Source organism: Drosophila teissieri, chromosome 2L (assembly GCF_016746235.2).
Source record: "Drosophila teissieri strain GT53w chromosome 2L, Prin_Dtei_1.1, whole genome shotgun sequence".
In the NCBI taxonomy this organism is placed as follows: domain Eukaryota; kingdom Metazoa; phylum Arthropoda; class Insecta; order Diptera; family Drosophilidae; genus Drosophila; species Drosophila teissieri.
This window is the reverse complement of record NC_053029.1, coordinates 17,130,081-17,157,870: the sequence shown is the minus strand read 5'-3', so window position 1 is coordinate 17,157,870 and position 27,790 is coordinate 17,130,081. Positions and strand designations below refer to the sequence as shown.

General features: G+C 38.2%; 2 protein-coding genes across 3 annotated transcripts; both read left to right on the top strand.

Annotated features, from left to right (window-relative positions):
- Positions 1–6,938: 6,938 nt before the first annotated feature.
- On the top strand, positions 6,939–9,963 carry LOC122623362 (uncharacterized protein DDB_G0292186). 2 transcript variants are annotated; one of them, XM_043802492.1, is made up of 4 exons: positions 6,939–7,150; positions 7,213–7,417; positions 9,103–9,243; positions 9,300–9,961. In XM_043802492.1, exons 1-3 carry the CDS (start codon positions 6,950–6,952, stop codon positions 9,147–9,149), a joined length of 453 nt encoding a protein of 150 aa, XP_043658427.1. In that variant the 5' UTR covers positions 6,939–6,949; the 3' UTR covers positions 9,150–9,243; positions 9,300–9,961. The 2 variants fall into 2 exon arrangements, with proteins under 2 accessions (XP_043658427.1, XP_043658419.1); XM_043802484.1 differs by having other exon boundaries at positions 7,213–9,243; positions 9,300–9,963.
- A 16,413-nt stretch (positions 9,964–26,376) lies between these two features.
- On the top strand, positions 26,377–27,112 carry LOC122626034 (histone-lysine N-methyltransferase SETMAR-like). Its single transcript, XM_043806141.1, has one exon. The coding sequence runs from the start codon at positions 26,444–26,446 to the stop codon at positions 27,110–27,112; it is 669 nt and encodes a 222-aa protein (XP_043662076.1). The 5' UTR covers positions 26,377–26,443.
- Positions 27,113–27,790: the final 678 nt, after the last annotated feature.

The window sequence follows — 27,790 nt, the reverse complement described above, 5'->3', positions numbered from 1 at the left end:
AAATGGCACACAAATCTGAAATCGATGACGCAGCGTTGATAACATTATTTTGCGACATGCATTTCATGCAATAAACTAAAGTTTCGAAAGCCAAAGAAATATTTAAGGTCATTACTTATCAAACTAGCTGCTGCTAGTCAAACGCATTGAGTTGTATGTGCCATAATCGGAAAAATGTTCACCAAAGCTGCAGATCAATTTTGTCTGCGGAAAAGTTGCCTCGACAGTTTTCCGGCTTATCTGGGAAAACTAATTTGTTAAAATGCTGCCCGGCTTATTTGTCGTCCTCCTTGTACGGGAACCATTTTGAAGCTGATCCCAAAGACACTGACAAAACCGAAATGCCAAGCATCCATCATAGAGTTGGGCGGCGGGACGCAGACTGCCGACGACTTTTGGCGTCTGCATTTTTGGTTGGAAAATAAGTAAGGCGAAATAAATTCCTGTAGCAGGGACGTAGTGTCGCCATCAACTTGACTTGCTCGAGTCAAGTAAACTGCAAGCCAAAGCCTGGTGCACTTTTTCACTTTTTTCAGCAGTCTCTCGTTTTGTGTACTGTGCAATATTACAGTACCAGGGTATATTCTTGATGTGATAGCGAATATTTTAGTTCAAAAGAGAAATACAAGTATAAGTCAAATCATTTTATTTTGAAAGGACTTTTATAAAAACATATATAATATATGAAAAATAACATTTAAAAGCTAGTTTTAAAAATGTTACCTCGACGGTGAACCTAAACTTTTAAATTATATAAATGCTTTTTTTTCTTTTTGAGTTAATTCCCACGCATTAGTAGAGGGTATTTATGGGTCGGAATACCTGGCATAAGGTTTTTTTTACAATTTTCAGCTGCTACATTTTGGCTGCTCTCATGTTTATGCTTTGTATGCTCGTTAGGGTTTTTATTCCTTGTGTGCCAAGCTTATTTGAAGACTCTTCGTTCTTTTCTGTTTAATGCCAAAGCAATCGGCCCGTTACATATTAAATTTTTAAATGGCCACCCATCTTCGGGGCTCAGAATCACCAGAACCAAATGCGGTGCGTTAATGGCTCGTGCTACATGGCCCACTGCGAGGTCATGGTGGTTAAAGCTCAATGAGGTGTTGCCTTGATTTAGTTGGCTTAGCTAACTTCAGCAACCAAAGCATGTCCTTGTTGTTCTTGCGGTTGAACTTTGTGATTAAGCAGAGACAATCGCAAGCGGAGGGGAGTATTAGAGGTACGTATGTACGTAGGTACCTTTAAATAATTACCATGTCTGTGGGCAATAGCAATTGAACTGGGATTTGCCACGATTTCCACTTGCCCTTAATTAATATAGAATACGCATTTTTAGACACTTATGATTGTTACGATTTGTATGGCCCAGTTTACTATAATAAACTGCAATAAGATGTTATAGTCAAATCAAGCTTTCCATTCAACGTTACAAACAAAGTTTAAAGAATACATTAATATGACGCACTTTACTCATTGATTCATAATTAAAGGAAGGAAAGGGAACTCTTTATATTTATAAATACAAAACGAAAAAAAATAGCAAATTCAATCGGCTATATAATTTGACCCCGAGATCGAACCATCAAAAAATCTTAAAACTTAACAGCTCTTAAACTTTAACAGCTCTGACCTTCGGCTTTGGTTATAATAAATTGTGAGAGTTGAGTAAAAGTTTGGCGCTTGTCAGCGAGTTATCTATGTGTGCGCTGTTGTGTAACCATGTATTTGAGTTTCCAGTGTTTTGAAAAGCTTGCAACTGGCCAAACCCGAAAAAACTTTTCCCTCCTGCAGAAATACATATCACTCTCTGGTGTGTTTGTGTGCCAGCTTTCCAGATCTGTTCTAATATATTGTGGTCAGTGGAGAGTTCCATCCTTCATCCTGCCATGTCCTTCGCCTGCATGGCCAGAAAAGTTTGCCAACAATGCCACATTAACACATTTGTTGAACGTATAATCAATTTGTAATTTGTAGCCGCAACAAATTCGTGGTATATAAGTCCACAACAAATAGCAGCATGGCGAAAAGAAAAATAAAACTAGGGGAGTCTTTGAATCCAGAAAATGCGAAACTTTCCTGTCAACAGGAAACTCTTACGAATACCGATAAAACTGGTGTAAGACAAAGTTGGGCAGTCATAGGGGGAACAGGAACTACTATTAATTAAGAAAACCTGTACTACACCCTTTTAGGTAAATTATAAATTTAGAACAATTGAAACACATTAACTCTTTTTAAATAGTTCTCAACATACACGATAATCTATTCTGAAAATCTGAATACAAGTCGTCGCATGCAAATGAAAGCATAATACTAATAATTTTCAATCAACAACTTTTTACCTTTTCCAAGATATGACCGTTTCAGAAACTTCATATAAATCACCTTCGTCACGTTTAATTTTTATCAATATTTCAATATGTTGACAACGGCAGACTTCGACAAAAATAAATATCTGATTCTCTGACAACCTGCGTCAACTTTACAAACTGATTTTAAAAAGTTTCATAATTTATATTGCTTTGTATGTCCTTGCGCACAATTCCCCGCACATTCGAGTGTATAAACTTGAACATTTTCGCTTTCACACTTTTCCCAGCCAAAGCGTGTGTTATGCAAATTGAGTGCAGCTGTTATCTCTCCGGCAGCCGAAAAAGAATAAAAAAATAAGTATAAATAAGGAAAATAAAAAGGAGGCGGGTGAAAAACAGATAATGCTTGATAAATGTGTGTAGTCCCCATATGCAAACACCCACCTCACCCAAGTCAATGGCCGCCAGATGACAATCGGGATAAAGTATCCTCCTTCTCCAATTTTCTTGACAACATAAAGCGTCTTTTAACAGCCTGGCCCCATTCCACAGGCCCCTCTTTATATGCAAATGTGCGAAAGGGTTAACTCTTGACTGAAGGTCAGTTGGCATTTTGTTCGACTCGGTGGCACAGTATATAATAGATTGTATATCATTTTTCTCCCATTCCGGGCTGTTCATTTTTAACGACAGAATTGATTGACATTTTGCACCCTCGACGCGGTGGTATTCAATATTTCGAATAAACCCGAACGGAGATGAGTTTGTGCTGATAAACCTATAGAATTATTTTAGCTGATTTCTGTGGCAAAAGAAAATAGCGGACTGTCAAAAACAATAGCTGCTCAATGGAAAATTGATTATTTTATTGAAAGCCTATTGAGTGTTAATTGACCTCTGCGTAAATTTAAAGAGAACGTATTGAAATTTGTATATAAATGAAACGAATTTCTATACAGTCGAGTATATATTGCTCTGATATTCTGTTCTCGTGCAGCATTCATTTAGCTAAGGTCACTTCCTGCCTAAGTCCATAAACCAGGCCGAGAACCTAGAAAATGGTCCAGAACAGAACTGAATCCCACCAAGGGCGTGGCGGCCCACCACCTGTAAGCCGCTTGCCAATCGCTGACAGCCAACGCTTAACGTGAAAATCCCCTAAATCGCTCCGTTGCAAACGAGTTTCGCCCTGGATCTGGCTTTAGCCTTGGCTCTGTGTCCGCATCTGTATCTGCTGTATCTGCCGTATCTGTATCCGTATCTGCCGCTGACCGGAACCCAATTGAATCGAGGCCAGTGGAGTCGACCGGCTACTTTGGCGCACTTCTGAGGCCTGGCACTGCACTGCTTGGCTTCCTGTTGCCATCGGCCATCGGCAGAAAGGTAAACAACAATGTTTTCATGGGCACAACTGGAGTGGAATAAAGGAACCTTACCTTAGGAGTGGTGGATAATGGGGTAGATATCTGCCTCTCTCTGGGGTGTCATTAGCCCCAGTTGTTATAAATACTGTCTACGCCGTTATTTGTTGGTTTGGCGGCCGCCCAATTGGTGAGTAATGTGTTTAGATAGATTTATAGACTTAAGACTCCTAAGTCAGGAGCCAAAGTGTAATATAATCTCTTGTAAGGAAACTAAATTAACCCGAAACAATAAATTTAGAAATAAATAGCCCAACCAAATATTTTTGATGTACATTTAATTATCAGCAAGAATTTTACTTACGCCAAATTACAAAGTGCATGTTAGATACGTAGGTATCTATGTAGGTAGATATGTAGGTATCAGTTATCACACAGGGATAAATGAATGCTCCGCATAGCTAAAGAAAATATTTTTGTAAACTAGACCGAAAAAGCGAATTTCTAATTATACAACTGTTCGTTGAGCCCCGAAATGAAAATCAGTAAATGAAAATTGTGAAACGGCTAAAACGAAATGAAATCATCAACAAAAGCATAATTCAATTTTACGGACCGTTGAAGCCACTAATGAATTACCGTATAGAGTTCGATAGGACATAGCCATGGATTTATACAACTTCATATGTGCAGATGTACCCATCGCAAATAGATTTTCTGTTTTCTTTTTTTGCATTTCCATTACATTTCATTGCATTTTGGATTTGGTTTTTGTGTGCCATTCGGTATTCTGTTTGCCTGTGCCCAATGATCCTTTGCCTTTTTTCCGCTTATTTTGATTTGTATTTTTCGAGTCGCTATATATTTCGTTTACTCAATGAGCTAAATCGTTAAAATATTTAGGAAATTCTTTTAGCTTAAGGTTTGTCCTGTATAAGTAAAAGGCTTATTAAAAGGAACGCGAGTGTATCCACTTGCCATTTTAAGAAATATTAAATAAATAAGAAAATAAAAAAAAAAATTTATTTTTTTTTAAATAAATATAATTTTATTTCCCAAAAACTTCCCAGCATTCTTATTAAATGTTTGAAGCTAAAAAGCCATCAAACCAGCCTTAAACCCAAAAACCAAGGTTATTACTTTACAGACAAGAAGCAGGAAAGAAGGCAAAAGAATTAAAGATGTGGGAGTTAAAAAAAATATAAAAACAAGGGGGAAGCGAAAAAGCTCATATGATAAAAAAAAGACAAAATTAAAGAATTGTATATATTTTTAATATTAAGTTCTATTTTTTCAAACTATTATTGTGTCAGAATGTTATTAAAGTTGGTAGCCGGCAGAAAAATCTAAGATGACCAACCATACTTATAAAGTTATTAATTTATTTCCTTTATAAAGCTATTATTATTTATTTTTGTACTAGGCGTATTTGTATGAGTTAGGACTTATATCACGAATAAGCAAAATGATTTACATTTTTTTCTTTGCTTCATGAGCCTTTTTAAATTAGGCCATTTTAAAGCTGTCTCGTTCCAAGAGGGCCTACAAATGTTTAACGCCACATTTAACCATCGGCTGTGCGTACCACACCATCAACCAAATGTCCATATAACCAAAAAAAAAGGCGTACAAGGCCAATTGGGAAAGGGATGAAAAAAGGGAAACTGAAAAGGCCAAAAAGCAGCTTTGATGTTATTGCCGCAAATTAGCTAGAAATCTTTTGCCCACAGGTCACCGCTGTCCCTTTTTCCATTCCTTTCGACCACTTACCACTTTTTTACCCGAATATTTTTTGGCCTTCAGCATTTCCGATTACTTTTACCTACACCTGTGCGTAACAAATAGAAATTTGCCAAGAAAATAATTGAACTTCAATTGAGTGAGAGCATGTGCAGAATTTCAAGTATACGTATTACCGCCTGCATATAAAAACAAAGTTTCGGATTCCCCCAACTTTAGCAGAGTTCATGCTTAAGTTAAAGCGGATTCCCAGTTTTGTTTTTGCCATATTTCTGCTACAAGTCTGGGAAGGAAAGCAGCACATTTTTGCTGCATCAATAGTTCAAATACTATTTTATGCTTAGTTGATTATTGACTGCAAGTGGAAATTTACTTTTGCTTCATCGAGAAAGGACGAGCAAGGCAGAAAGAGTCTCTTTTTTGTGTTAAGTCTGGCAGAACGTTAAAAATTGGCAGACGAAAGAAGCTTGTTTGTTTTTCAACTTATACGGAAATTGTATTTTTGCCCAGCAGAGAAAAAAATCAAAAAATCTGACAAAACTTGAAAACAAATTGTGAGTGTCCTAACGTATACTGCGCCTTCGTGAATTCCCATTTTTGCTGCACTTCATCTCTGTATTTCTACTTCATATTTTTGTTGCGAGTTTACGGAGTTTGCTGAACCCATACATAAGACTTCAAACTGATTTATATTCGGTGTATTAGGTATTGTGCTAATTCTTCTTCACTTAAATTACGTAAAACATTCTTTAATCCTTACCAAAATTATCTGAGCAACTACCAACCGTGACTTTAGTTCCTATTGTTAACCCTTGTTCGATTCGATTGTAAAATCGTTCATACCGTTTCCTGTCCTCTTTCTAACAATCCGAAACGCATTGTCGCTACAGTCAAGTGCACCGCCAGAGTATACTGCACTTTTGTGGCCAGCGCGCATTGCCTTTCCTTGGTTTTCTATTCAGGATTCCATTCCAGTCCTAACCAACCCACACACTTCAAACTCTCGCTTTTTATGCGCTCTCCATGGAAATTCTGTTGCCATACAATCTAGGTTAACGAAGGTGCCTTAAAAGATGGATTTGTGGGTCTCAAAAGTGCAAAACAGAGCCTGGATGCTCTTTACTGCTCTACTTTTTTAAGCCCATATTAGCTTAGTTTCCAAGTTACAAAAATTGTATATCCTCCTGGGCCAAAGACCCATTTGATATTGCATTTTTAATTTACGCAACTGCATTTCAGGACCTGTTAAAAAATAACAATTTTACGAAAGATAAATTAATATAATATATATAATATGTAAGGCAACAAGTGAGAGTTGATGAGGTCATTAAGCATTCGGTTCTCAGATCAAGATGACTTGTATTTCTAGTCGGAAAATGTTTATATATTTTTTCCATTAGTATTGCACGCAAGTTCTGATTAAAAAGCCGATAAGACCCGAAGCAATCACTTCCAAGAAGAGATTACACATTGAGCGGTATAAATGGGAATCTTCACTCGAGTTCAATCTCAGTTATCAGTTCTCGGGTTACTATGTCAGTGCAATGGGAAGTTCTCCTAATGAGCTTATTTCTGTTCAGTACCGCCCAAGCCGGAGCATATTGTGGACCAAACAAGATATATGCGTGTGTGCCTACTCAATTTTGTGGCGATGATCGCGGCCTGCTAAGAAGTCCCGCTGCTCATTTTAACAGGCAGTGCTTCTCGTTTGAGTCTTGCTGCGACGTTAATAGGGTGAGACCAAAGATTAGTTTCTCTTTGGAGTGGCACTTTATTGCGAAACATTTTGTCTTCAGATCATTTTTGGAATGCGATACAGTGGAGGAGAATATGAGCCAGGTCCATACGTACAATCCAGCGAGCCAATCAGCAATGCAGGCGGAACAAATGTTGGCACAAACACTCAGCCAACTGGTAATGCGGGTGGCAATAGCGCGCCCTCGAAAAAAAGAGGTGGAGTGTCATCTACAACAAACATTCAAAATTTGAATAATGTAGGAGGTAAAACTTTTACAACAAATAGTCAAACGCCTAGTTATACGATGTATAGTCAGCCATTGAATAATGCGAGTGGAAAAACATATACTGCAAGCACTAAGTCACCCAACGATTCAGATACAAAATCTTTTACACACAATAAAAATTACCATGCTCATAATCATTTTAACAATAATTCGGGAAAAACTAATTTAGAAAACACATCCACGAATAATACTAAAAATACAAAAAATTCAAGTGATCTTCAACAGTCCCATTCTTATCAAAATCATGCTCATAATTATCTCAACAATAATTCAGCAAAAACTAAGTTAGCAAACCGATATACGGAGAATACTAAAAATACAAATATCCCAAGTGATCTTCAACAGCACCAAAATTATCAAAATCATGCTCATAATCACCTTAACAATAATTCGGCAAAAACTAAGTTAGGAAATCCATCCACGGGTAATACTAAAAATACAAATAATCCCACTTATCTTCAACAGCATCACCATTATTAAAATCATAATTACAATCCCAGTGTTAGTTTAGGCAGCGGTGTTCTAGTTTATAATACTGTGCTTAAGCGTATAGGAATAAACAGAAATGCAACTCAGAATTTTAACAAAAACATGCAAATAAAATTGATTTGTTGGTTAGTCTGGTTAAAAGACTTGGACTACTGCACAAAAAAACTGGCGAACCCTTTACTCGATTGAAGAAAAGAGAAGTACGGTCTGAATACAGTCTGGAATTCGGGGGAAAGCGATGGAGAAAAGGTCAGCTAGACCGCTGCAGCTGTCACCATTGACAGGAAGTCAAAAGTTAGCGTCCCCCAAAAGCGGAACTGAAACTGACAGCAACAAACACTCTCACCCAGTCGCCTCAAGGACAGCCGAAAAGAAAATCAAGGCATGACAGAAATAAAGGACAAAAATCCATAAGAAAATAAAAACCGAAATTTGATTTCCACAGACAAGTAAAATATTTTTTACCCCATCCTTCTCCCTTCTATCAAACCTATGCCAGCTGCTGAAACCAAAAGAAATTTTAATATAAGAAAAAAAGGAAAACAGGGAAAGAAAATAGAAGGACGTTCCGAGTGCGTTTTCCAGCTGTTTCCCTTCAACGAGAATTTGTCATTTCTTCTCCTCCGTATTTCCCAGTTTAATTCTAAGCTTGTTTGCATGTGTTTCTCAGTCTGTTTGTGGTTTGTCCTTCCTTTGTTATTTATTATTGTTTTTCAACAGGAAATTCGTTTTCCTTGTTGTTTTGTTTCCTGCTTATTTGTGTTACCAGTTTCTCTTCATCAATTTCTTCGACTGTCTGCGGCTGATTGGGGAAATCGACAGTCAAAAACCCTTCAAAAGCCTGTAAACTAAATGCATTAGCTAATCTTAATTAAAATGATTTGGTGCATCTAAAAGGAATTTCAAATCCAATTTATTTTTTGATATGGTTTGCATTGAAACTAACTTAATACTATTTTAAAGGAATCAACTTTGCATATGCTTATCTCTGCAAAAAATATACTTTTATATTAAAAATATTTTCAAAACCATTTTAAATACAAGATGCAATCCTTACACTCAATTAAATCAACTTATTTCTGGTCAAAATATTTTACAAAAATTGGCCGAAAAATAAAAGAAGGCTGCCGTGAGGCGGCAACTCAAGCTCATTAATTTAACTTACCCAAAAAGGAAACCAAGTGGGTGTGGGAAATTCAGGCCAAACAATACCGAGATAGAGGGACCGGAAAACAGGATGTGCGGCCAGGTACGAGGAGGCAACAAGAAAAAACCACCAAGAAAAAGTAGCACGGAAGCGGATTTTCATTCAAGGTAAAAGCAATCAATCAATATTCATGAAATCAGATTTAATTTTAAGCGCATTTAAGTTGCCAGCCAGGAGGAGAAGAGGAGGACGCTTTCTCCATCTCGGCCCACTTTTTCTCCTTGGTAATGATTCAGCATTAAATTTCGGGTGACTGAAGAAAGGCAAGAAACAACAAAATCAGCAGCAGCAACACCAACAGCAACAGCAACAAAGAAAATCAGTAAAACGAAACGATGTCGACGTCAAAGCAAATGAAACTGAAGATGAGACCAGAGCGAAATTTCGGACGAACATCATTAGAAAGTTGCTGGAATTCGGTTGTAGCCGGTTCGTTGTGTATTGGGTGGGGTTGGGGTTGGTGTTTGGCAATATTCATCCGACCTTGCTAATTGTATGACAACGGGGGGTGGGATTCGCCCACCTGGCCATTGAAATCATTCCTCCGTTCAAGTAGCTGAGCGCATAAAACTAAGCTGCCAATTCAATTTCGTAATCAGAGTGGCATGAAAAATTAAATAAAACATGCAAATAAAATTATTACGCATAATTTGTGTGCACAGGGTGGGATGAAGGGCTCCCGGTAGGCAATACCATTTTCCCGCGAGCTTTTCCGGTGCGGAGTAGCTGGTTTCATTTCGGCTGGGATTTTGAGTGACTGTCTGTTTGGGGTTTCCTTTGTAACACAACTTATTTTTCTGATTCAAAATTTGGCTTCAAATTACGCCTAACAACTTTATATTCATACATTATTAACCTATCCCATTTCTAATTACTAGCGCAATTGGTGAAATGTAGTTTATCATGTTAATTACTTAGTTATTAGGTGTTTATATTAAAAAATAGTAACAACATTTATAACCAGAAGTTTAAAGTATTGAACAATTTATGAAATTCAGTTACTAATTCCGTGTAACAAACGATATAAAATACTTTAGTTATTTTCTAGATTTGCATAATAAGAATATACTTTAAAGCATTTCAATTATATATTGTTTCCAATTTGTACTGGTTTTGCTTTTTGAAAGTTTACCTTCTCTACTCGAAGCACATTGGTAGCTGTGCAAAAAAGGCAGGAGTTAATAAAGTCCCTAATTGAGTTGCTGTTATGTACACCAATGTATACACGTATTTTTAAGCAAAAGCGAGTGCGATGCTTGTGTGGTAGGACCTGGGTTTTTGAGGTCAAAACTATTAGCAATGTGACGGGATATAAAACTAAAGTTTGGGGAGTAATGAGATTGTAACAGCGCAGATTTAACTGGATGCATGAGTGGGGGAGCTTATATAATATGTGCATCTGAAAATGAGATTGAAAGCAGGGCATAAACCTGGCAAACCACCTCATGTTTCACAAATATTCTGCCCTTGTTAACCTTTTTCTGCTCTATATTCCCTGGATTCCACCCACTCTCCTCGTTAATCGAGCGTTTTATCTCTCCCAGAGATTTGTAAATTTGTGAAGCATTTTTTAATGTGCTTAATTTTATTTGGGATCCAGCCACTCCGGCTTCGGTGTTCCACAGTTTCGGTTTGAACATGTGTTGCTGGCTAAATTTTTTCATTGTTGCCCCATACATCACACAAGCGGCTTTATTGGTCAGCAGGGGTTAAAGTAGCCGAGTTAGTTTTGTCAGCTTTGGCATTAAACCCATGCTGTTCATCGTTCGCCTCATTTCCATTTGCCAGAGTTGCCGCGCCGCAGGTTATTTGTTGGGTTCAAAGTTCGGGTCTAGTCTGGTCGCCCTGGGATCGGGGACAGAGATTGGGATTGGGCTTGGGATTGTGGGTCTGCATCCGAGTCCGGGCCTGTGGGTCTCCCCCATCCTACACCCCCATTTTCAGCGTTTTCAACCATTTTTCGCTTATTTTGTGCTCTAATGGGGCATAAGTGTGATTTGGCAAGTGTTTAATGAGCTTTTCACTTTTTCCCCCAGTCGCTTGAATTATTTTATATCCACGCTGAGTTTCCAAACAAAACTTATTTTGAGGTATGACAAGAGAAAGGACCCAAATATCCATGTACCCATATAGCAAATGCCCCGAATGGATTGGGATTATTTAAAATACGAAAAAAACGATATGCAGTTATATTATTTTACCAAAAATACGAATAAATAATAGAGCAAATAAACATAAACAGAGTATATCGACCAACAGCATATGCATATTTATATGCACTTATCCATTCAATATGCATGAATTCTTTTTACTATTACACATTTTTAATTAAGTTCCTACACTTGCTTTAATTTCAATTTAATTTAAAACATATAATGCCCAAAACAACTCTCAAGGAAAATTGCATGAAAGTCGCGTTTTCCATCGAATTTCGGTCATAACTTTCAGGCAACTCATTGCGAACAGACTGAGCGACGACCCACTTGGTCGCGTTCGTATCTACTTGGCCCAAAGTGATGCTGCGTGCTCAGAGGGCCAAAAGCAGTCCGCAACCTATCACAACATTTGCTGAAGTATGTAACTCGACTCGAACCCAGACGCGACTTGGAATCGGGAATTGGGAATCGAGAATCGGTCTTTGTGCTCAGCACTTGGGCATGGCCTGTTACCAGAACAGCCGTAGTAGGTCAGTGGGAAAAGTGCTTCTAAGAGAGTATGGGTTCGTCAAAGGGAGCACAACCAACACAGAGAGTCAGAGCTTTTAAGGCAATTTCGAATTCGCACAAAAATGTCCCACGTCACTGGGAAATTGTCCCAAAGATGGAAAACACTGGGAAATGTTACGATGTGCCTTATGTTGGAGCAATAGCAGCACAGAGCATTAAGCACGACTAAGATTAAATTTGAATTTAAGTAAACATGACCTCCTAGCTATATTTCCCCTAATAATTTATGGCTACGTAGAATGCTTATATTATTTCAATAAATATTATTGTAGGATTGGATAAATAAGAATATTAAATGCATGCTTAACTATTTATTTCTTCTTTTTTGTTATTATAATATGAATTAAAATTTTCATAAAAATCATAATCATAATCTTCTTGCTTTTATTTTTCTACAGTATTCTTTATCAGTGCTTTTAATTTCATTATCTTTTCTTTTCTATCCAAAAATGTAATCAATTTCAAAGATTTTTTTTTAATTGCTTGATATGTACATATGTAGTTGTACCTTCTATCTAGTTTAATAGAATTTTTCTTGGCTAATTAAAGTAGTCCTTTGCCTATCTGCAAAAGAAATCTGGAACACTTTCCTTGAAAAATTCGAACTGATTTCAACGTCGGTATTCAGGCAATTGTGGTTTACGTCGTAACTCTATACCGTACACGCTAATATTTGCACTAATTTGATTAAAAGCATTTTAATGGCTTGAAGACTCGGCAGCCTCGCAGGTAAATGCTCGCACATTCATTTTGTTTGGGCTGTCGGCAAAATCTCTCCGGAAGTTTGGCCTGCTGCAGCGGAAGTACACTCACAGTGAGGCCTCTTCTGATGCCCAACCAGCAACCTTAAAATGGCCGCCCATTTAACGCATGTGTTTGCACGCCACAACTTTCAAATCCCCCGAAGTCGGAGAATCCCGAGCCATTGGATACGCCATGGAATTTTCGGGGGAACGATGCTTTACGGCAGCCGGAATGGCTAAGATGGGAAAGCTATACCCAAAACTCAACTCCAAGGAATGTTCGCCCATCTTTTCTGGCTTCTACCGCCTTCTTCCCCATTCTTTCCCATTCTTCCCCATTCTACCCCATTTTTCTCTTTCTTCTGCACGGGTTTTTCCGCCATTTCAGCAGAAAACTCAACCAAACTCGCACAACCAAAAGGCTAAAAGTTCAAATGCAGCAGCAGCAGCTCTGCCATTTCACCTGACTGCAAGAAAGTTTTTCATTTGATTTTTCACTTCTGCCATCCGTTGCTGGGTTTGAGTTTGGGGTGTAAAACATTTTTCTGCTATTTTGGGTTGCCTGCGGGCCTCCCTTTGGCAACCCGCCCCCATCTTGCTTATCGTTTTAGCCAAATGTTCGAACTGTTCGCATTGGATTACTTGCGGATTTGTCCATGTCGTTATTTCGACGGTCAGTTAAGCCCACTTCAGGTACCGCTCCGCTCCCAATTGGATCGTTCTCATTACGGAATGGGAGCAGGGTAAAACTCCAACTCCGGAACCCCACTGCTGGTGTGCGTCATACTTTATTTGTTTTTTCAGCTAAGCGCAGAAGTTCAGCCATCAACCAAAACTTCAACTGCAGCGCCAAGTCAAATTTCTGACCGGACCCCAGACCCAGTAAGTGGCGTCAAACTTTCAAAACTGAGCGCCTTGGCACTTTTGCATATTTCCACCGAGGAATACGGCAGACGAAAGGGTGGTACCTAAATGGTTGGTTACACACAGATCGTCTGAGGAGGAAAACACCAGGAAACATTTGCTTAGCCAGAGCGAAAGACAAGTACGCTTTGGGAAAATACAGAAGAAGTTGCGAAGTAGAATTATGTTATTCTATATATATTCTTGAAAAATTCAATACTACTATAAAAATAATAAACTATACAAATTATAAAAAAAAAGATTGCTGCTCATAACTGCCTTGCTTTGTTATATGTTTAATTTAAATAAACTTAAGAAATATAGATTTAACTCATCCTTAAGGAAGGTAACCCTTGCTATTCTTTGAGTCTGCCGCCTTTGAGGTGCTGGAAAATGGAAGAGCTCATTGCTGGCCTCACCCTTCTCATTCTTATTTTCTCAGACATCGTTTATCAGAGGTCTGGTGCTGTCTTCGCTCGGCTGCATCTTTCTTTTAAACACTTACTTAAGTGGAAATTTATGTTGTTTTTCTACCCGTTCTTAGGAGCTGCCAGGCTATTGGTGCGCAAATGTTGCATTTGATATGTGCCAGACAAGGGACCTAAGCCCAAAGTCCAAGTCCTGGCCATTTGTTGTTGCAGCGCTGCATACTCACACTCACACCCACAGCCACAATCGCAATCACACCCACAAGCACCCCCACACGCAGATAAAGAATTAAGTATCTGTGTGAACGTAAAGACAAGTTGGCAAAGTTAAAGTTTTGCTTTAACTAGATAACAAGAACCAGCATGAAAAACTGTGGCCAGAACTTTTTCCACGGCTCTTAAAAGAGAACCTACTGAGAAATATAGGAATCAAAAATAGTTTGCAAGTCGAATTACTTAAGGTCAAATACCAGAAATAATAATTAATGGCAATCATTTAAAAATATTTATATTTACTTTGTGCAGTTGATCAGCTGAAAGCGTTAATAAACTTCCGGATGATGCCACACGACATTCCACTTCAGAGGTCATTCGACGGGAATTTGAAAAAAATAAAACACGATCTCAACTCATTGAAAGTAAGAGCTGAAAAAAATTCGTCAGTAAGCTGACAGTCATCAGACAATGCCCCAAAAAGTTACCCTCTTCGGCGGAAGAAATAGCAACAGAAACAAAAACATAGTCATCAGCAGCGGCTGGGAAACTGCTAAAAACGAATCGCGAAACAAAAAGCAAACATCCGAAAAAAATCACAAAACTTCACACAAAAAGCACTCAAAATATTGTTGATTATGCCAGCACAGACACATGCATACTTACAAAAACAGTTTGTTCTGTTCCGATTTTGAAATTCAATTTAATCGACACTGTTTCAAGAAATTTAAAAATCTTCCGTAATCAAATCTACAAAATCCCAAAATAATTTATAATAATGTATAATTTTGAAGTTCTATTGTATAAATTTTTTCGTAATAACTAAAACAATATTTTACAACTAAAAATGTAAAATAAAACTCTGAAATACATTATTTGTAGACCCAGTGCTTATACTTGGCACCGCGAAAATTTAAAAGGAGTTTTTGAAATTCGGAACCCACTTGATAGACGCAGAAGAACAACAGCAAAACGGTCGCAATGAACGTCGTCATATGGCTCTATTCCCGCCCTTTTTTCCGGATGCCCCTGCAACCATAAAAACAAAACTGAAAAGCACGGCCGTAGTGTTTTTTCGACGTCCGCTCACTCGATTCGCAGCTTTTTTCACTTGTTTTTTAGTGTCTTCGGTGTTTAGTTTTGGGTCATTGCGCATTGGTATTGTTTTGCCAGGGAACGGGGAATCGGCTGCATTTTTGTTCAGCCGCCTTCGCCCCCGAAATCTACGTAGTTAGGAGGGGTTAGTACTCACAGTGCGACACTGTGCAGTATCTCGTTATCCATGGAAAACTTTGCCTCTATGCGAATTCTGTTTGCATTTCTTGTTGGGCCCACTTCCTTTTGAAGAGGGTACTCTTCCGAGGTAGTGAGAAGTGCGAGCACGTAAGAGGAAGTAAAGAATAATAAGACAAAAATACGCCAAAATAATATTCACGAAAAGATTGTACAAAAAAATACACTTAATAAAGAAAACATTACTTTGTTTTTTAATTATTGGATTCAACTAATATTAATACTGCTTGAACTTGCTTTAGAGCATCAAAAATTTGCCTATTCAAATCTAAGCGTGTCCTTTGGGCACTCTTCCAAAAAACAGTAATTGCTGCCATCATGTTTTGTAATGTGTGTGGGTTGCGTGTTTGCATGTGTGCGTGTAAATAGCAGTCAGTGTGTGTGTGTGTGTGGTGCTCCTTGAATTGCATTTAGCAGAATAGCCGTAATGGCAGTTGACTCTACTCCGCTGCTATCACCTCCAAACACTGCCCTTAATGCTAAGTCCTTATCGACCCCACCCTCACCTGAAATAAAGTCACTAATCGGCGAACAAACTTGATAAGCTTAAAACTATATTTTAAGCCTTTTGTTCGGGAGGACTCTTTAATTACAGCGGAAGTTAAGAAAGCTTTTTAGAGTTTCGGACCCGTCAACTTAGTTAAAATGCCAACTTGGCTTTTAATGACTTTGTCTTTTAATTTCATTAAGCTCTCCCAAAATGTCAGCTCCCTTCATGGCCTTCATGGCCAAAATTTCATCAAATGCATTTACCTCAAACTTCTGCGAGCGAAACATAATTTGACCAATTTTTAGGTACAATTCTGAATCACAATTCTGTGCTTAGAATTAAATACTAATAGTAATTAGTATTTAAATACGTGGCCAAAAATCTCAGTAACTATGGCATATCCCTCCCTCTACCTTAAGTTTAACTTTCGGTTACAGTGTATAATAAATAAATAAAATGAAATACAATAAACTAAAGTTTAATTAAGCAATCGAACATAAATTTTGCCACATGTTGCCTTCTTAACTGGACACTTTTAAATTAGGCTTTAACCCCGTAATTTCAAAATTCTCATGGCACTCAATCACTTTCGCTTAATCAGAAGGCTTTTTTGCACAGGTAAACAAACCCCTTGAAAAGCGATGTTTTACATACCCAAAACTGGGGTTGCAGAGACCAAAAACAGAGGCTGATTGCTTAATAATTTTTGTGATGATGTGAATTTACTTTTATCCCCCATTTGGGAGAAGGCCAACCACCAAAAACTCCAACACCAAGCTCGGTCCCAAATGACTCTTTTTCGTTCCGTATACGGGTATACCCATATTCATTGGCTTTTGGATCCAAATCAGCTTAGAGACCTAAAACAGGTGACAAACATTTTTTCCTCATCGTGTGAAGAGTTCTGCAATGCCAGAGCATGTGTAAATATTCATGTTGGTATCGGGGTATTTTTCTTTTGTTTTCTTACGTGTTGAATTAGCTTTTTCTGTTTCCGGTTTTGGGGTTGATTTCAGACCCCAGTGCCATTTTTCTTATGTGTTTTTTCGTGTGGCATTTGCTTGCTTTGGCGATAAAAATGTAAATTTATGAAGTTTTAATCAATTTGGGGAATTCTCGCAGTCTTTCTTTGTCCCTCTCTTTTAGCTTTGTGTTTGCCATTTGTTTGTTGGCCCCAAAAGGCAAACACAGACGGCAGACAACAAAAAAAAATTTGCTTTTGCGAAACATTTAAAACATATTCCCAGTTTTTTTCCCACTGGCTCTCCCTTCTGTGTGTTTTTTCGTTGGCGACGCACAATAAGACCCTAATAAAATTTTAATTTAGTGTTATTTGTCACCAGAGGGCGAGTAGGCATATAAACCGAAATATGAAATGCAGATGAATGTTTCTCACTTTTTAGGTTGTTGTTACGTTGTTTTCGGCTTAGAAAAGGGCGTTAAGTTGGAAAGTTCATCCCAAATGAACTGAAAAAGGGCTTTTGCCCTGTATTAATAACTTGCTTCGCACAATACAATTAATAATATTTTATTGAACTAATTGGCAGGGCACAGGAAAGCACATAAATTTGCAGCCACGTAACGTATTGTTTATTATTTAATTACCATAAACCAAATGCAGCAATAGCCAGCCGGCTCTCTAACAAATTGATTGTTTATTGCGAGCACACATTAGCAGGGGCAATCAAATTCGCAGTTATTGTATTTCGGCATGGTCACACGCTGCGTATACGCAATGTAGCTTGCCATTCCAAAGGCACCGCAAATAATCCTCAAGCAGGCGGTATGTGGTATATGTGGTATACTTAGGAGACAGAACCCCGCCAGGAAGTCAAGGCGAATTATGAAAGTGGGCGATGAAGTCCCGGGCGGTGATGTCCTGGGGAAGCAGGAAAAGCGTTACTCTGACAACTGCCGCAACGATAATTGCCAGTGTCCTCTGTCCACGAGAGCAGCAGCACAATCCTGTCATCCACTTGGAACGCGTTGCCTTTCTCCTGTATTTATGTTCGTTTTGTGGGTGGCACTAGGTGTGGACTACATTACTGCGAACATAATTTTAATGTGCGTAGTAAGTGGCTGCGCAGAAAACTAAACAACAGACATAAAACTAGCGAATGGAACTATCGCCACCGTAGAATACCCTATAAATAGTTGGGCATTCTAAGTTCTGAACTGACAAGTTTTTGAATTGTTTCTCTGGTAAAATTTACAACAACTCTTGTTGACAAACAATATTTTATCAATTTTAATGAATTTAACAAAAAATGCAAGTTTTAAAATGAAATTAATCTGTTTCTTTTACTGTTATACATAAATAATTATATCCTTTTACCTATAATAATTTTAACATTATTTGTTTCCGAAGTAGATCTCCATTTTATTATAATTAAAATATGAACCTAAAAAAAGACAACTGCAATTCTTGATTTGTATATTTACTATTTAAGGTATTTCTTATTATGTTAATATGATTACCTAAATAATGGAAAGCCCCAAAAACCATTTCGAGCACAAAAGGATCGTGCTACGCGTTATCACTTTTTAGTTAGTAGTTGTTATTTATGTGCCATTAGTTAGTGCCCAAAACGCATTTGGAGGCCCAGTAGGAGCCAGGACTCTGGTCTCTCTTGTCTCGATTTATGCCCTCCGACCGGGGCTGCGAAAATGGTTCATAAATTCTTGGTTGTGCGCCGAAAAGTATGCAACTGGTTTCAATATTTCGCATGCTTGTATTATCAGTGGCAATCATTTATACCTTTCAGTTGTCTTCCATTGCGAGTGTTTTTGCCCATTTCACTTGTGCTCGGGTCGTGGGACTGTTTTATCGGCGCTTGTTTTACTTCCGACGGCGGAACCAGAAACGGAAATTTCTCATTTCAGTACATTTCCGCATCTCGCGCTCTCGCGCACAAGCGCACGCACACATATATAACTACACTGCCAGAAATCGCTACATATGCAGATCACATGCATAACAAGCTGTGGTGGACGGGATTCCCCCATCAAATGGAAAACAAACAAGGGCATTGTTTTGCAAAGGGGCGAAGGCGAAAACATTCATTCTATAACAAATATGCGAGTAATAGCAGCGATAAAAGGATACAACGGCAGCAAGAACAAGAACAAGAACAAAAAGCAACCAAAGGAAATCGCCAGCAAAATGTTTTAAAAACTGCCAAAGGCATAATTTTCCCTTTCATGTCCTTCTCTTTGTCTTTTGCTTAGGAATTTCACCCAGCAGTCTGACTTGATATAGCAAAGGGCTTTGGGTTAGACGGCTTGGAGGAATGGATTGTATTCTAGGTTGACGCTAGTTGACATCGGTTTTGCATTTTCCATCCCTTTTATTGTAATTCCTTCTTTGTTGTTTAGTTAAGTCATGATTTTTCTGTGATTTGTATTTCTACTGTCTTAAATGAAAGTTAAGCAGACCAACCCAAATACTGTCCGAGGATATTTTAATAAACATTTGCTGCTTTGTGGTAAACATTTTATTTATAAAGAATACTTCAAAATATGCTTATAGCTATAAACAGAACCCTTTTTTAAGTTCCCAAAAATAATTAAACATTCCAAAGGCGAATATTATAAGTATAAAAACTGTTGAACTTATTTAATAAATACACTCTACTTCTTAATTAACACAGTGTCAAATTCCTGACAGCTTTATACCTAGGGTAGCGAAAGAACAGGTCACTCGAATTGACGAGCAACCCATTCGCAATTCACCTTCGCAACTCCTTTTATTTTGCCAACAGAACTTCCACTTGAGTGCGTTTTTGTGAGGAACAAATTCAATTTGCATATTTTGACAGCGGAATCGACTGAAGAGCAAAAAATGTTGGCCCAAATGAGAAATGAGAACGCCTGACGCTAATTACAAGAATTTATTGAAATCAAGAGTGGCGACTTAAGCAGTGCGGGAAAATGAAATTATTGCGGGGTTGGGCTCTGGGAAATCGGCTTTTCCTTGAATAGCGCTTTGCAGGACGGGTCCTTCGGGCTCCAATTATTGACACTTGACCAAACGGCCAAGCGACCAAAATGGTAATTTCTATTAAAAACTTTAGGAACAATTTTTGTTGAAAAGAATTTTTTCTTTCACTTTTTGGGTCATTTTTGTTTGAAGCCAGCAATGTAATGAAAGTGCTGGCGAACAAAAAGTTTTCGATTTCAGTGCTTTTACAAATTGGCATTAATTAATTTTCAATGTTTTTTTGTTTTTTGTGTGGCACTTGAGACGAAATTGCATTTCATTTTTAATGAAAAATATTTAGCAATTAGTCCGCGAAAAAGGAAAGACGCACTGAAATCGTGTCAAAGCTCGCTTAAAATTCTTTGAAATCCACTCCAGCATTATAAACCCCAACAAAAACTGCATGCTCTCAGTACAACTTTAAACTAAAACAAGAGAGAACGCTATAGTCGAGTTCCCCGACTATCTGATACCCGTTACTCAGCTAGTGAAAGTGCGAAGGAGTCTTCAGCACTGACAGTTTTTGGCGGTTTGGGCCTAGATGGCGTGGCAAAAGTTTTTGCAATCGATAGAAATTTAGAAGACTAATACAAAAATGAAAAAATATCAAAACATTTTTCAAAAGTGTGGGCGTAGCAGCTTTGGGCGGTTTGTGGGCGCTAGAGTGGGCGTGGCAAAAAGTTTTTTTGGCAAATCGATAGAAATTTAGAAGACTAATACAAAAATGAAAAAATATCAAAACATTTTTCAAAAGTGTGGGCGTGGCAGTTTTGCGCGGTTTGTGGGCGTTAGAGTGGGCGTGGCAACATGAATCGACAAACTTGCGCTGCGTCTATGTCTCAGGAGTCAGTATGCTTAATCTCTACTTTCTACCTTTTGTAGTTCCTGAGATCTCGACGTTCATACGGACAGACAGACGGACAGACGGACAGAAGGACGGACAGACGGACGGACAGACGGACATGGCCAGATCGACTCGGCTATTGATCCTGATCAAGAATATATATACTTTATATGGTCGGAAACGCTTCCTTCTGCCTGTTACATACTTTTCAACGAATCTAGTATACCCTTTTACTCTACGAGTAACGGGTATAACTATGCTCAGCTCTTTGTTAATCCGCATGAGGTATATATATTTTTTTATAAAATTTCATATTTGGTATTTTATTATGTATTTTATTATGAGCCAAAATATTATCTTTCATTTCACTGGAACCCTTCTCTTCAACTCGCCGAGTCATATAATTAATTCCTTTTCATTATATTTTTGAATACAAATTTCGCTGGTGTTCATTCATACTTATTTCATATCTTCTTTCGCCGGCCTTGTGCCTAATATGAATTTTATGCAAAAGCGCTTTAGGGCGGCTTTGGTCATAATGCTTACCAGGTTGCGTTACCCTTTTTCCCTCGGCGTGTGGCATTACAAAATTTAATGTTGTTATTATGGCACGCGAAACTGAAAAAAGAACTGCGTGGAAAATATTAAATAAAGAGAAAAAATATAACAAAGTTTTTTCTTGATTAAAATAAGTGCTGGAACACCACAAAAATGTATTAAGTCACAAAAAAATTCCTTAAACATGTGAATAAAAGATTAAAAACAGTTTTAACTTAAGTGTGCTCAGAAATGCATGTCTTCCAATTGGCAACAAAATAAAAAAAGAAAGAAAAGAAAGTGCGACCGAGAAAATTAAAATTTTTTTGGCATATCATACTAGCAAAACAATTAAAAAAAAAATAAAAATATGACAATAATGTTCAAAAGTATGGTCGCGACACTTTTGGGCGGTTTGTGTACTGATAGAAATAAGCAAGACAAATAATAAAAACGTCTTTCTAAAAGATTAGTGGTGTCGGTTTCTGGCGGCTTGTGGGCGTTAGAGTAGGCGTGGCAGCATCAGAAAAAAATTGGCTGCTTCTATGTCTGGAATAGAATATAGAATATATGTCTGGAATAGAATATATGTATATACTGTATAGGTATGGAAACGCTACCTTCTATACGTTACATACTTTTCAACGTCTAATCATTCTATACCTAAAACTTTCTTAACCATCTATCCAAACATTAGACGATATTTTTTAATGGAAAAAAAATGTTTTAAGTTGTATCCAACATAAGTTGGGCAAATATAAGAACTTTTCAATATATATATTTATATATATGGAAAAAGTGTCCAGAAAAGTCGTGTGTAGAAAAGTTACTTTTTTCACACAACTCCTGGAAAGACTAAGACTGAGAAGATGGCAATAAACTTGAGTTTGCCGAGTGGTTTTGTTTTTCCAGCACGCCTTGCAGTTCGATGTGGTCAAGTTTTGCGCACTAAGCGAAACTAATGTCGAAGTGGCGAAGCGCGAAAAGAGTTCCTCCTATCCCCACCAACGGTGCCCCGGAAAAATGTTGGAAAACTAAGAAAAATGAGACGATAATGGTAGCGATATTACTCCAAAGGCAAAGTGCTCTTCACTCCCCATAAAGAAGTTGGTTTTATTGCGCAAACTTCGACAAGACAACCAGCGTAACTGAATTCGCTAATCATTGAAATTTAGTTTGCTAATAGATAAAGGTAAGGTAAGAAATATAAATGGTATTTATTGTTATTCAGCGGGAATACGAATTTCCTTTTGAAACAATAATATAGAACTTAATTAACATGGCCGATCGATCTCCAAACCCAAAACTCATTGTATAAAAAGAAGAATGTCTTACACTAGGTTGGTCACATGAGCTGAGAACTTGAAGTAATCGAAATCAAAGCAAGACTATTAATAATATTGGATTTTGCATTAGATTTAATTTGTCCACTATATTCTTATAAGACTCTTTTTCTTTGATCTAGTCGAGAACGCATTGACTACTTGACGAAATTTAATTGACGAAACCGTTCGGGGCACCATCCGATTTAACAACCAAGTTACCCAACTTTAAGAGCCGATATACGGTAATTTTACAATCTCTTTACCTATCCCAATACACACATTTATAAATACGAGGTAGAAAGCCGAGAAAGGTGTGGCCAAAAAAAAAGCCACATACTTGGGGATAATAAATTTGCGACGCCAAAAGTCGAAAACATACCAATTTCACCATATTTTTTGATACCTTTTTTCTTTCTCAATACGAAGCAAAGCATTGCAAGCGTTTTTACAATGCCTCCTGCAAGAGTTTTTGTGCCAGATGCCCAGCTTTATGTATAACCAACATGCTAATGCCAAGCCACTAAAACACACATTTTGCTCACAACTAAACGGAAAAAATCGCCAGCCAAATTGGAAAGAACGGTGCTTGGGTTTCTTGCAAGTTTTTCATATAAATCTGGAACAGCTGGCACAATGAAAGTATGGATGGTGGATGGGAAGGGCAAACGGCAATGTTGAAGGTAAAAATCTGTTGGCCTACGGCGTTAAACCAAATGAAGGCAAACAAAAATAGTTTAAAACCAATGCCAAAAACTACATTTGAATTACTACATGAATTTTAAGAGTTTTATGTAATTTATTAAATATTACCAGACAACATTAAATAGGCAAATGCTGAAAATGCTTTCATATCCTAAAGAATGAAATTTTTATTTGTTTTATAAATATTATAAAAACTTAAAAACTGTGTACCTTCCATTATAGGTGTTCTTCGGTTTTCAACCGGGCATCCCATTTCCATTAAAATGAAACTCACGAAAGTTCCTTTCAATTATTCTTTCACTTCGAAGCTAATAATATAAACTTAAGGATAAGCCCTGTCAGTATAGGCAGAGCGAACTCTGAAAGCAGGCCCAAGTGTCATCAAAATTGCGCCAGAGTAACACGATTGAAAGCTCGAAGGGCTCATATGGCTTTAAGCCAACAAAGGGAAGGGCTCACACACGCCTATAGCATTTAAGAGGATGTACAGACGATTCTCAAGACTTATTTTTTAGAAAAAAATAAATAAGTAAGAAAGACCGCTCAACTGAATTTAAGCGCTTTTCAAATACGCCTTCGAGCACCCCCCAAACCGTTAGTCCAAGTCCCCACTTAACGCATTTATGTTGAAAACGTGATATAATAAAGAGGAAAACAGGCGAAAAGACGAGAAATTGTGAGGCAAAACCCTGAATCCTTCAAAAGCGGACTTACTTATTCTCGCGACTATCAATATCAGCGATTCTCGCTAACCCTTTGCGCAAATATTACTCATACACCGGACCACGCCCCCATGCTCAGGGCTCCACGCCCAACGCCCGACACCCCACGCACTCCCCCTCCAAACGACCTTCATTCAGCTCAAGTCAAACGCGGCGCGCAAAAATATGCTATAGAAATTTTTTCGCACCCTTAGCGAATGCCTTGCCTCGCAAATTGAATTGAAATTCGATGGCACTTTAGCTGGGATTGGGATGGATGGATAGATGGAAGGGGCCAAGGGGCGAAGGTCTCGTCTTTTTGGGGCATGTCCTGTGCTTGTCTATATTAAGGTCTTCCAAGCTCAGCTGCCTTTCGCGTCATCGTCATCGTCATCATCATCACCATCACCATCATCCCCATCAGCATCATCGTCATCCGAAGAGGGGCGCATTAGGCGCGCATTTTCGAGTGCCTTTTCAGGGATAAACGTAAATTTTATTAGTTTTTTTATGCCACCCCCACCCATTTCCACTCAGCTGCCGCTTCTTCTTTGCATTAGCGAAAATTAGTCAGGCAACGGCGCTAGCAACACAACACAACTCAAAGGATATTTGATCAGACCATGTACTCTACACGAGTTAAAAATGTAAAATCTAAAGTCTGGACACCATTTTGGGGTTTGCGTTTTAAAAAGCGGATTTGAAATTCGAATTCTGTATAATTGCCTTACATAAAAGGCAACCAACCAGGTCTGTCAATATTGCACAGAACCACCGTGCCTGCAAACCATGAAATCCAATAAACTGGTAAGCTAATAACATTTAATAATCTCCCAAACGTCAGGAAATTAAAAATGAAAATAAATTGGACAGTACAACGAGCAAAAAGAGCTGCTGGATGCATACAAATAATGCAATTTTTACAGGAAAATATTCAGCACTGGAAGTTTCGAGTTTCGCATGGCCTTTTGATTTAATATTTAAGGCTTTACTTTAGTTTACTTTAATTTAAAAGATCATGTATTTAAAAATGTGTTTCAACAACCGTAAATGTCCGGCTACTTGAAAAAATCTTCAAGTGCTGGCAGCTCAAAAAAATGTGCGCCTGCGAGAGGAATCCAAATTAACGTAATGTAATTTGACACTTTTGCATGTCAAATTCAAGTGAAACTTTTCCAATCGTTTAATGAATGGCAAACAGATTTTAGTACTTTTATCAAAGACATTTTTTTAATGAATTCTGCTCGAGACACGTGTCGGGAATGTCATCAAGTGCGTGATTAAAGCAAATTAAAATTGGATATCAAGATGTATGCCTGACATTTATTGGACAGTCGAAGGGGCCTTGGAAAAGGTTGGGCCAATGCAATGGCTGAGAATTCGTTTCATTTCGAGCGATTCTGATACTCAATTCCTGTGTAAACACCTTGAAACAACCTTACTATCAATGGACCCCCAAGTCAACACTTGGCACCCTTTTACAAACTAAAGCTGGCAATTTCGTGTACGTATAACTGCGCAGTGCGCACACACTACTTTGGTGACAAAAAATGTGTAGCATAGATTAAGGACCTGTCCTCGCTCACATTTCCAAGACCTTGGCAAATACAAGAAATTCCAACTAAAACCTTGCACACGGTCTAAGATAAAGGCAGCCAGAGAGCAAACATTACAATTACACTTTTGCGGACACTTTTCCTCTGGCAATTGTAAAATTTATAACGTATACGCAGTGTACAACGGAGAAACTCGTGGAGGAGATGCGAAGTCAACGCGTTGGCGAACTAAACATGGCGAACAAATTTTACCCGCTGACAGGTGGAGAAAATGTGCAGCGGAATAGAATAACAACAAACTTTACGTGGGATTTGTTAAGTTTATTTCAACATTTTGATTGCGTTTGGAGTTTATGCTGATTGTCCGCCCTCTTGAAGGTAAACACTGTAAGCTGTGGAAGCTCTTGCATACTTTATGCCTCACAATTGTTATATCTCAAGACTTCCAAACTCATTAGACAAACGTGCGTAGCCGCCCCACCAACAAACCGTCTTTGGTCCACAGTGATTTAAGAGTCAACTTACTTGTGTCATATTCAATTGTGATTTATTGCGGTCACACCGCACAAATTTTTTCCCACATATGCGCCACGTGGCTGGGCGAACAACCCCTTCAAATAAAGTTGCAAATGTGGAGCAGTTAATTTACCGAAGCTATCACAAAAGGAGGACAGTGGTTTGTGGTTACGAGGGTCGTTTGATAAGTCCGTGACTTTTTGTATTTGCCGCGCACCTGCTCTAAATACAACACTGCTCCTGTCAGCAGTTATCGATTAACAGCTGACTGTAAAATTTTGAGAAAGCTGCGTTTTTTGGTTTGCGTTTTATAGGCATTGAAAGCAGACGATCTCGTGAATTTTAACGAAAATGGAAAAAAGTGAATTTCGTGTGCTAATTAAGCATTATTTTTTGCGTAAAAAATCCATCACCGAAACCAAGGAAAGACTTGATAAATATTATGGGGACTCTGCACCATCAATTTCAATGGTTAAGAAATGGTTTACTGAGTTCCGTTGTGGTCGTACCAGTACAAGTGATGCCGAACGTTCAGGTCGCCCAAAAGAGGTCGTCATGCCAGAAATCGTCGACAAAATCCATGGAATGATATTGGATGATCGGAGAATGAAAGTGCGTGAGGTAGCTGAGGCTGTAGGCATCTCAACTGAACGGGTACATCACATTTTACATGAATATTTGGACATGAAAAAGCTTTCCGCGCGATGGGTGCCGCGATTGCTCACACACGACCATAAGCGCAACCGTGTGACCATTTCAAAGGAGTGTTTGGCGATGTTCAACCGCAATCCAAACGAATTTTTGCGCCGTTTCGTTACCGTAGACGAAACATGGATCCACCACACCACACCAGAGACCAAAGAACAATCAAGACAGTGGGTTTCTCCGGGTGAACGTGCACCAAAGAAGGCCAAGGTGGGTCTGTCGGCCAACAAGGTCATGGCCACAGTTTTTTGGGATGCACAAGGTATCATTCACATCGATTACCTTGAAAAGGGTAAAACGATCACCGGCGAATAATATTCAGAGCTTTTGGACAGATTCGATATTGATTTGAAGCAGAAACGACCGCATTTGGCGAAAAAAAAAGTGCTGTTCCATCAGGACAATGCACGGGTGCACACGTGTGTAGTCAGCATGGCAAAATTTCATAAATTGGGCTACGAACTGCTACCCCATCCAGCATATTCTCCAGATTTAGCCCCCTGTGACTATTTTTTGTTTCCAAACATGAAGAAATGGCTCGGCGGTAAGAGATTCGGGTCAAATGAAGAGGTCATCACAGAAACAAACGACTATTTTGAGGGCCTTGAGAAAACCTATTATTTGGAAGGAATAAAAAAATTGGAAAAACGCTGGACTAAATGTATAGAGCTAAAAGGAGATTATGTTGAGAAATAAAACGCTTCTTTGACGAAAAAAATATATTTTATTCAAAAAGTCACGGACTTATCAAACGACCCTCGTAGATTGCATGAGAGATGAACAAAAAGTTTACAGGTACCTTTGCAGTGGCTTCTCCTAATTTTAATACTTTTTTAATTTAGTTTTTTTTAACATTTTTTTTTTATTTAAATAAAGTTAATGAAAATGTTAAGTTTTCACCTCAACTGATATCACCTAAATAAATAAACAAAGGCTACTATGGTCAAAGGACTTGTATGTAGCTGAGATAATTTCAGTTTCCAACACAATAAA